The following is an 11355-nucleotide window of genomic DNA, read 5'->3' as shown; positions in this document are numbered from 1 at the left end:
AGCCTTTGTACCGGGGTTCAGATAGAAGACTGTGGTATGGATCACTGAAGTGTTTCCAGATAGTTAATAAGGGCAATTCAATTGTGTTCAGGGTCCCATCCCCCATCTGGCTTCCTTCTTTAAAAATTTAAATTACATTTTAACTAGTCCGTCTCTCCCTTTGCCTCCCCCTCCCCCTCCTCCTCTCTCTGTCCGGCTCAGTCTCTCCCTCCCTCTCCTTCCCTCCCTCTGGTGTGTGTGTGTGCGCACACACACACACACACGTGCATGTAGGCATGCGCACCATAGCTCATGTGTGGAGGTCAAAAGACAGCTTTCAGGGTTCGATTCTCTCCTTCTACCATATGGGTTCCAGAGACAGGACTCAGGTGGCCAGGCTTGTTGGCTTGGTGCCAATACTTACAATGCAGTCTCCGCTCACTTTTTAACTGGGTCTTGGTCACTTCTGTTTGTCAGCTTGCTGTTGTGCCTCATACCAGATGAAGCCCTTCATCTCTGCGTTTTAGACCTCTCAGATAGGTGACTGTCCTCAAAATGGCCGTTGAAATCTGGGGCACAGAAAGGTTTTTCTTTTCCTTGAGAGTTCAGTCTTCCCCCATATCAGGCTTTGTATTGTGGGCAGAGAACTCATGCGAGTCAGGAAGAGTCCCACAGGGCGAGCTGTGGGTGTCGCTCCGTGCCAGAACACTTGCTTAGTAAGTACAAGGTCATGGGTTTAATCCTGAGTATTGCCAAAGCTGAGCAATGACACCTCAACTTCAAGGTCCAGCCTGGGCTACATGGTGAGACTATCTCAAACAATAAAATAGAACACAAAAAGATTATGGGCAATTGCTTCCTTCCCTCCTGAGCTCTCTACACTTAAAATGGTATCTCTTTCCAGAGGATTGTGGAGAGAAAAAGATCCCCAGTAAAGTCCTTTGCAAACTGCCCTGAGCTGGGAGAAAGGAGCAGAGGAGTTGTCCTGAGCTGAGAAAGGGCCCAGCATGGAGACTTGGATTCTTTCTGCTGAGTCTCCGGGAGAGCCTGCCCACACCAGAGGTGGGACTGGATTCCCAGAGGGTCTTAAGGAACTCCCAGAACTGATGGGTGCGGTGAGTCAGGCCCTAGGCTAATGTGGTCCCAAGGGCGGGAATCACGGCAAGCTACTTTCAACGTTCACTTCCTAGGCAAGGCTAGAGCCTGTTTTTAAAAGGGTGTGTGTGGGCCAAGCCCAGAGCAGCCTGGGACATTTCAAACTGGCACCACCTCCTCTGGCTGCTTCTGAGGCCATCCGGAGGCCAGGGCTCGGTCAGATGAACGGAAAAGTAAAGAGGACCGCAGAGTTGGAGACCTTTGCGCAGAGGGCTGGAGTGTGGAGGAGGGCGGGAGGGAGAATCGGGAGGAGGGCGCTGGGTGCGGAGGCCCCACCTTTCATTCCAGAGCTGTACCGGCCTGGGCGGGATGAGTCACGACTGGCTGGCTCTGCTGTGCACCTTCCCGTAGGTGAGGGACTCGGACCTCTCTGAAGGAAACTGCGGCGCCTGCTCGTCCTAGCCTTGCCTTTGGCTGGGAGTCCTGGGTCTGCCGGGTCTGGCCTCTGGGGCCACGGGCTGGCTTTCCCTGATGTATGGCAAGAGCCCCGCGCGTGTGCTTCCACTTCTCCTGAGCTTACAGCTCACAGGTAAGAACTGGCGGGCTTCTAGGATTTTCTACATCACCGCCCACTGTAAAGACAGAGCTCATGGCTTGAAGAAGTCCCAAGGGCTCAGTTGGGAGATCGAGCCCCAACTGCAGTTCGTTCTAGTCCAGATTTCGGTGAAACTTCAATTCTGTGGGTTGCTTTGGGGCAGTATTTTGGGCAAACAGGTTTAGGTGTGTTTGGCCGCCCGTGATTCAGGCACAGAGAGGGCTTTCTGATCTCAGGTTACACACCATCTTTGTGTGGCTGCTCTCAACCTCGGGCTGCTGGCTAGATTTGGCCCTTGGATTTCCGTGGGAGGATTTTGTCTGCGACTCCCTGCAGCACCACAGAGCAAACCTAGGTTATCAGAGCTAGAGTCCGGCTGTGGTTTTGAAGCTGTCCCAATGCATGCACCGGACTTGTAAATAAGCCACGTGGTGTAAGGGTCCCGGGGTAGGGGACCAGGCAAGCACAACTGCTGAGGTGGATTGACCTGCAGGCTAGCAGCAACCCCATGTCTACATGCTGGAAAGCTTACCTGCTTGGAAACTTTTTTTTTTTTAAACATATACTGTGTTGCTTGATCGTAATACATCGTGTCTGACCAACGTTTGGATTTTTGTTTCTGCTTTCCATCTTTGCTGATGTTTGTAGTTTCTGGTTATAGTTCTGAAATTGGTACGGTAAGACTGTGAAGAAAGTGAGCGCACCAGGTAGTTTTACTTCTAATTGGCCCTCGGGATGGGAGAGTCAAAGTTGTGTGCAGGTAGGAGTATGCAGACTCCCGGTGAAGTGAATTTGAAGGTTGGCTTATTTGGAAAGTGTCAGCGTCTTTTCTCAATGATACACCGCCCGCCCGTTAACCTCTTCCTTCCTTCCACTGCGGCCTTTTGTCCTACAGCTGCTGTGGAAATTTACACCTCCGGGGCCCTGGAGGCAGTCAACGGGACAGATGTTCGGTTAAAATGCACTTTCTCCAGCTTCGCTCCTGTGGGAGATGCACTAACTGTGACGTGGAATTTCCGACCTCGAGATGGGGGTCGTGAGCAGTTTGTAAGTAGATTCTTGTCACCTTCCAGAGGACTCTTGACTAGGATGCATTTGGCAATCCTTTTTTCCCCTGGCCTTTCCTGGGTTAGGCACATGCATGGGGTTAAGTTGGGAACCAGTTCTTTCGACAGAGAGTTATAGGTCTGAGAATAAGGGAAGCCAGAGAATGTTCCAAGGAGCTGGCCCATTGGTTAGACGTGATGATGCTTCTCTTCCACCCCCACCATCTCAGCCTTCTGCCCTGGACAGAGAAGGAAAGATCACCCTTTCTCCTCTGTAGGTATTCTACTACCACATGGATCCCTTCAGACCCATGAGTGGACGGTTCAAAGACCGGGTGGTCTGGGATGGAAACCCTGAGCGGTACGATGTCTCCATCTTGCTCTGGAAGCTGCAGTTTGACGACAATGGGACATACACCTGTCAGGTGAAGAATCCACCTGATGTTGACGGTCTCATCGGGACAATACGGCTCAGTGTTGTGCACACTGGTAGGTTTTGGGAAGTGAAAGCTCACACACACAAACACACACACACACACACACACACACACACACACACACACACACACACAGCCATCTTTTGTGAAAGCTGGAAGGGAGAGGAGAGGGTTTAGGTCTTCAGAGCTGGGAACTTCAGAGACTGAGGAGTCCTGGGGTGAAAAAAAATGCTTTGTTTGGTCAGGGAAAGAAACAAAATAATACAAAGAAATCTGAGGAATCTGTGACAAGAACGGCCTTGAGGTTGTAGAAAGGACAGGAAGTGCCTGATCAAGACGCTCACAATAGGCCTGTTCATTCTTTCATTTATTCAAGATGCTTATTGGGTACCTGGTGTGCTAAGCACAGCCCAAAGTGCTTGGTTCACTAGCTCATTTAATACTGACAACACTCTCCATAATGGTCACCAGTGTTTACTCAGGACTCCCCGATGTCAGAAGCTATACGATGTACATTTTATTTATTCTCTTAAAAACAGTTTAACAATCATTATTTTATGTGCATGGGTGGTTTGCTTCCATATACGTCTGTGCACCACTTAAGTGCCTGGTGCCCTTGGAAGCCAGAAGAGGGTGTCAGAGCCCCTGGAACTGGAGTTACAGATAGTTGTGGCAGAGCATGTGAGTGTTGGGAATCAAACTGAGGTCTTCTGGAAAAGCAGACGGCGAGGTTAACTGCTGAGTCCTCTCTCTAGCTTTGTCTTACTTATTCTTTGTGCATCTCCTGAGTCTGCTATGTATTTAGTGTCTCCCGTTTTATTAAGAAGGAAACTGAGGCTCACCAAGTGTAAGTCACTCCCCAATTCACGTAGTTAGTATGGAAGTCCCTCACCCCTAACCATCTCAGACTCTCGAACTGTTCTCCGACTAGTGTAGTGGGTTGCCCGTACTACAAGAACAGTCTAGAAATGATGCCGGGTGACAAAGAATGTGGACCACAACTTCTGAGTTGGAGAACTGCAGCTGAGCCCCGGTTACATGTGTATCAGCCCCGGTTACATATGTATCAATTATCCGTAAATGTTGCTTTTGTCATCTGTACAGTGAGAATACTATAACAAAGGTTTCTGTGAAGACAAGCGATGTAACAGATTTGTGAAAGTCTTCCAAACTCTGAGTTCTACTGAAGATTATAATAGTAACATGTGCTCTTGTTATGGGCAGGCACAGTTTTATTTATTGTTATGTCTTCACATAGGAAACTGAGGTTCAATAAATAAATAAACAAATAAATGAATAACCCAGGTTACACAGCTAATAAGATAGAGCTAGCTCTTTCTGGTGTGCGTGTTGCTATTTGAGAAAAGATCTCTCTGTGCAGTCTAGGCTAGCCAGGCTGGTCTCAAACTTGAGATCCTCCTGCCTCAGCTTCTTAAGAGTTGAGGTAGTATGTATTCCTAACACACCACATTGTTCAAAACGCCTTAGTCTGTCATGTGGTGTGGTTGTCTCCTCAGTTTAGTTTAAAACCACCTTTCTAGGCTCTCCTCCCAAGAGAGAGCCATGTGGTTTACGTCAGTCCTCTGAGTACTGAAAAAAGTGAGGTAAAAGTGATGTGAGACCTCAGATTTTTTTTCTTTGTTTTTCTAATAGCTAGGCAAAAATCTCAAAACTCCCAAAACAAAAACAACAAACACCACCACCACCACCACCACACACACACACACACACACACAATCTAGCAATCACTTAACATTTTTTGAGAGCCTACAGGAAGCCGTGGCCCTGTTTCTGTATTTTAAGAAATGGAGGTACATCTAAAGAGACTGCCCCTTCTCCATCATGCGTTTTGGTGTTTTTCCTGCATGTATATCTATGTGCCTGGTGCCTGCAGAGGCTAGAAGAAGCCACTGGATCCCAGGAGCTTCATCTTTGATAGATTCCAGGCTGGAAAGTCCTGGGATAAATATCCTCCTGATGTCCCTTCTGGATGTTCCTTATCCGTTTACTTCCTGTCTTCCCTTTCATTTCCCTTATAACAGCAGGAGCACAGTAAACACTTTAAAGCCTGGGCAAATGACTGACTGAGGGGGTGAGTAGGGTTGCCTTGAATTGAGTTGTGCATAGGTCCGACTAGACCAGCAAAAACTTGAATTACTGGGCAGTTCAAGTGACTCAGTGGTTCACAGTACTTGGGTGTCGTCATCATCACCTGGAAAACATGTTCAAACATGGATTGCTGGATTTACCCCCAGTGCTTCTAGTCCAGCCCGTTTGGGGTGGGGCCTGAGAATTTCACTTCAAAGTTCCCCAGAGGAGCTGTCATTGCTTTTAGAGTCACACTAGAGAAGCCCCGATGGAGTCTGTGTAGGTTTCCCACTGCTGCCGAAGGCTACATGGTCTTCACAAAAGTAGGAGAGGAAGAGTCCGGTTAACGATGAGATGCATCGACAGATCTCACCTAATTAGCTGCCATCTTGTTTTTCTCCCCTCGCAGTGCCCTTCTCTGAGATCTACTTCCTGGCGGTGGCCATTGGCTCTGCTTGCGCACTGATGATTATCATCGTCATCGTGGTGGTCCTCTTCCAGCACTTCCGGAAAAAGCGATTTGCGGAAAGGGCCGATAAAGCTGAGGGGACAAAATCGTAAGGCTGAGTGAGCGCTGGTGGGAACCCCTGCTCACACTCTTAGGGTGGTTGGCGCTTGGGATTTTTTTCATCGGGGCCAAACAACTGTTGTGGACAGTTGATTTTCTTTTTGAGCAAATGTATGAGAGGTTTCCAGTTCATAGGACAGGTAAGTTAGGGCATCACGAGTGGTGACACAAAAGGCTTCTTAATGAGATGGCTCAGTGGTTAAGAGCACAGAACGCTTTTGCAGAGGATCTGTGTTCAATTCCCAGCACCCCTATCTGGTGACTCACAACAGCCTGTAATTTCAGCTCCAGGGGGAATTAACACCTTCGGTCTGTGTGACCTCATGTGCACAAACTTGCATTCGGACAGACACATACACGTATTTAAAAACAAACTAACAGCAGCAATGGAATTCAAAAGGTTTCTTAACTTTACAAAAGGTCTCACCATAGAATTTCATTATTATGTGGAATTTCGGTGCTATAAAAAACTCGTATATGTGAAGCTTTAAAGATATCCTCTGTGAAGCGAAACACACGTGTAAAGGGATATAGGGTGAGGTCCTCAGCCGTCCCTTGGACCCAGAGGCTGGAAAGTTTGCTCTCGCGACAGTAAGTGCTCAGTAAACATTTTTAAATTGAGATAAAATGTATAAGCTACAAAATTCACTTATTTGGGCCAAAGAGATGGCTTAGCAGTTAAGAACACGGGCTCTTGTAGAGGACCTGGGTTGGGTTCCCAGCACCCATATGGTGACTCACAAATGCTTCTTACCTAATTTAAGACATGACTCTCTTACTGATTGGCTAGCAACCCTCTGGGATCCTTCTGTCTCCACCTCCCATCACTAGGACTAAAGGGGTTCACTCTTGGGGCTGGTTTGCACGGTACCCAGAGATCTGAACGTAGATCCTTGCACAGCAAACAGTTTACACACTGAGCTCCCTCATTCGTTTTTATGTCTGGATGATACTCCAGTATAATGGACATACTACATATTTGTTTTTGTCTGTTCAATGTGTTCTTCCCCTTTGGTTATTGTACCTAATATCAATCACTACAAACACACTCTACACACAGTTTTGTATACACATACTTTCAACTCTTCCCAAAAATGAAAGAAGAAATAGCGTCAAGTCATTGATAACTGTTGAATTTTTTTGGAGGAATTTTTTGGAGGGATTTTTTTTTTGAAGGAGTGTTTTGTATGGGCATTAGGATATCTCCACTTAGCTGGGTGTGGCGGTACACAACTTTAATTCCAGCACTTGGGAGGCAGAGGCAGATGGATCTCTGCTCTACAGAGGCCAACCTGTTCTACAAAGCGAGTCCAGGACAGCCAGGTTATATAGAGAAAGCCTGTCTTGAAACAAACAAACAAACAAACAAACAAACAAACCGACTAATCAAACACAAAACAAAACAAAATCCAACAAAAAACTTTCTCCACGTTCTTACTTTTGATTATTGCCCTCTAGTGGACATGAGGTGGTATGTCAGTGAGATTTTTGGTTTACATCTTTGTGATGACTAATGGTCCTCACCTCAGGTGATTGATTAGCCGCTGTTTACAGAGCTTCTCTGGAGATGGATCTATTCAGATAGTCCGTCTGCCCTGAAAATGAGGTGGATGTCTTCTTCTTGTTAAGCTGTAACAGTTAGCTGTCTGGCCCCTTTAAGCTGTGTTACCTGCAATTGCTGCCTTTCTCTGGGTTCTCTCTGCCTCTTCTTGAACATTATCCATCAAGATACGAGAGTTTTCTGTTTTGATGAAGTCCAGCTCTTCTAAATGTTTTGTAATTTTAGTTATATTCAGGTTTTATGTATAATTAAGAGTCTCAATGCGTTCTTTTGCATATGAATTTATAAGTAACCCTCCCAGAACCATTCATTTATTTTGATTAGAAAATATTTACTGAAATAAATGCAATCGATTGTGAAGCATCTAAGGGACCCATCAACAGCATTCTGATTCGAAGAGAATATAATCAATCAAGGAGATTTCTAGGTCAACCAAAAAAAAAAAAATCTTTTTTTTCCTTTTTTTGCAGAGGTGTAGACATTCGAAGTCAGACACCGTGGTAAAGCATAAGTGTGCACTTTAAACGCCCATAGTACTGTATTAGATCCCAGGGGAGTTATCTTTCATTCTGAAAAGTGAATTTGAACTCGTAGGTCACACGGGGGGGCATTGGCATTATCATTTACACGGCACTGGCAGTTTAGTTCTCTGAATTTTGAATGGATGTCCAGGTGTCTGTAATTCTTCCCAAAGCATGAGCCAGGATACCTCTCCTGATGCTGCTATGGGACCTGCCACCTTTGCTTCCTCCTCAGTCACCTAACATTTGACTTCTGCTCCTTGGTTACAGAAAAGAAGAAGAGAAACTCAACCAAGGGGCCAAGGTCTCTGTTTATGTGGAAGATACAGACTAACACTGTGAGGTAAGGGTCACACGCGGGTGACTTCTTTCTTCAGTTTGCACAGCTGTTAGCTCATCTCCAACAGAGATCTCTCGAGTCACTGTACGATGATAGCTGAGGACACTTCCTATTCAGAAGCAGAGACTCTTGGTCAGGCAGATTAGTCTCCTATTAGCCTCAGAGTTGACTTCCCCTTTCAGAGTACCTGAGTATATGATTAAGGAGACAGACTGAGCCTTTAAGGCTGAGAGGATTCTACTGTTTGAGGTTGGAGGGTTCTATTAGCCACTACCAATAATGAACTTCCAATATGTGAATCAATTGTGTGTGTATTTGTATGTGTGTGTGTCTGCACATGCCTGTGGAGATCAGATGACAACCTCACCTACCATCTACCTTGGTGTGTATGTGTGTGTGTGTGTGTGTGTGTGTGTGTGTGTGTGTGTGTGAGAGAGAGAGAGAGAGAGAGAGAGAGAGAGAGAGAGAGAGAGAGGGAGAGAGAGAGAACAGTCTCTCACTTGGCCTGGGCCTTGCTGTTTAAGCTAGGCTGTGTGGTCATCGAAGCTCCTCCTCCTCTCTGCCTCCCCAGTGCCTGGATTCTAAGCATGTGTCTCCGTGCCCAGTTGTTTACATGGTTCTGATGATTGAACTCAGACCTTGATTCTTACATGACAAGCACTTTACCAGCTGACTTATCTTATCTGTCCAGCTCGACATTTCATTTGAAGTGAAAAGATTAATCTCCGATGGTTTGGTTTTTATTACGAATCATTTAAGGCGTGACGGTAGGTGATCTAAGGATCAGAGACATGGCTCTCTGGGTCAGACACTTCCTGATCTTGCAGAGTCCCCCCCCCCCCAATTCAGTTCTTAGCACTCATAGAGTGGCTTGAAACCATCCATCCCAGGTCCAGGAGATCCAAATTCTCTTCTGAGCTCTGTGAGCACAGCACACACGTGGTGCACATACAAATAAACAGGCAAAACACTCAGAGAATAAAATAAATCAGGAAGATTAATGAAAAATTAACCAACTAATATCATCAGGTGTAGTCTGTGGTTTCTGATAGGAGATACAAATTTAAACAAATTACAAAAAATTTGTGGAGTTTGGGCTGGACATTGCCACATGCCTTTAATCTTAGCATTTGGAAGGCAGAGGCAGATGGATCTCTTGAGTTCCAGACCAGCCTAAGCTACATAGATTTTTTTGTAATTTGTTTAAATTTGTATCTCCTGTCAGAAACCACAGACTATACTCTGTCTCAAAAAACAAACAAACAAACAAAAAAGAAACCAAATCAACCAAACCAAACAAAATTTTCATTAGGAGTGGATGATGGATGTCGTGTGTACATGCTAGGCACTGCCAGGTATTCCTCTTGGACTTTTCTCAAGGACATTGACCTTTTAACCTTTTGTATTCCAGAAGCTGAGGATTTTCAAAGACTGCACCAGCACCCCCTTGAAATCAATGGACATGTTTCCAGCGATGACCTGTCATCCTACAGGTTCTGCAGCACAAACCTGCCTAGATGAGCAACGCCCCTGACTGGCAGCTTAGGGTTCTGCCTGAGCCACTGGACTCAGGCTTACCTTCATCACTAGGGTTCTGTCTAATCCCAGAGCACAACTGTGTGTCAGCTTTTGTAAACTGAGAGGTTACATATTTGTCCTTCCACATGCCTATGGTGTGTGACTCCTATATTCCTGTGTATATTGGCATCAAAGGGGTAAGAAGCCAGCTAGCTTGTTTACCCAGACATACGTTCTCACATTTCAGTTTCTTTAGAACATCGCACAGGTGTGCTAAAGGGTCTGGAGAGATGGCTCATCTATCCTCTTTCAGCAGATCCCAGTTCAGTTCCCAGCACCCATTTGGTGGCTCACAACCATCAGTATCCAGTTACAGGGGATGTAGAACTCTCTTCTGGTATCTGCAGGCACTGAATGCACATGGTACATGCAGGCAACCATCCTCCCCGCCCCCATAAGATAAATTAAGTCATAAAAAGATGAGCTAAATCTTCCAGCCATTCTTGATTAAAACCAAACCCCAAAATTCACACTGGAAGTCCGATTTTCATGGCTGTTTTGAAATGGAAACATCCTGTCTTACTGATTATTTTTCAGTGTTCTAGGTTTATTGTGTTGTCAATTACTCTAAGGTTTATAGGTGACAGTGCAAGTCTGAGCACAATAACTACAAAAGGTCCCCAGAACACCAGGATATCAGCAAGTGCTACCAGGATGAATCTCTCAGTACCACTTTTGTATTTATTTATTTATTTTTAGACAGGTTCTCACTATGTAGCGCTGGCTGGTCTAGAGCTAACTATGCAGAGTTGGCCTCAAACCTAGAGACCCCCTGTCTCAGCTCTCAAGTGTCCCACCAACGTCTAGCCCAACTGGAGGTTTGTAATGAGCACTGATTGCTTGGTATGTGTTCTCTTCCACCCCTACCTTAGAAGATTCTGTTCATTTGCAGGTTGGAGTCATTGAGCAATTAGAAGACGTTGTGATATACTACAACTTAAAAAAAAAAATTAGATTTGTGAAGAAGGCCAACCCAAAGCAAATGACCATTTTTAACAGTCTTATGTGTGAGAACTGGAAGAGATTATTTAAAGTTCTTTTGGTTTTAATTCACCTTATTTTAAGGAGAACTTCCCGTGGGTCAAAGAAATACCAAAACTACCTAAATGGAGTGAACCAATTTTATTTTTCCCTTTATTTGAGTGTAAAGCAAACTTCTCAAGAGGCCTATGGAAAGAGGAGGGATGGCTTTCTTCCTTTCATCTAGTTACACGGTCTGTGCACACCAGCACTGTTTGGAGTGCAGAGGACATCTAAAAGTTCAGGTCCAGGGTGAATCTTTGCGACGTGATGGTTTAGTCTTCACTGACTGGGCTGCACAGATTATTATTATTTTTAATAAACTGGAATTTCCAAAAGATTCTATTTCTCCATATTGGATCTTGATATTTTACCCAGTCTTTAAAAACAAATTGGCATAATTAACATATACATTTTGGTCTTGAAATTCATTCTATACCTCTTGCTCTGTTTTTTTTTTTTAATAATGCCTAAAAAGGCTTTTGTTCTAATTTCTCTCCCTCCCTCCCTCCCTCCCTCCCTCCCTC

At 45.3% G+C, this 11355-nt stretch overlaps 1 protein-coding gene across 1 annotated transcript; it reads left to right on the top strand.

Annotated features, from left to right (window-relative positions):
* The first annotated feature begins 1495 nt into the window (after positions 1–1495).
* Positions 1496–11168, top strand: Mpzl2 (myelin protein zero like 2). The gene is made up of 6 exons (XM_028783793.1): positions 1496–1663; positions 2565–2716; positions 2994–3204; positions 5650–5797; positions 8161–8233; positions 9642–11168. The coding sequence occupies exons 1-5, from the start codon at positions 1606–1608 to the stop codon at positions 8222–8224; spliced, it is 633 nt and encodes a 210-aa protein (XP_028639626.1). The 5' UTR covers positions 1496–1605; the 3' UTR covers positions 8225–8233; positions 9642–11168.
* Positions 11169–11355: the final 187 nt, after the last annotated feature.

This window comes from Grammomys surdaster, unplaced genomic scaffold, assembly GCF_004785775.1.
Source record: "Grammomys surdaster isolate TR1022 unplaced genomic scaffold, NIH_TR_1.0 1164, whole genome shotgun sequence".
Classification (NCBI taxonomy): domain Eukaryota; kingdom Metazoa; phylum Chordata; class Mammalia; order Rodentia; family Muridae; genus Grammomys; species Grammomys surdaster.
This window is presented reverse-complemented; position numbering and strand designations above follow the sequence as displayed.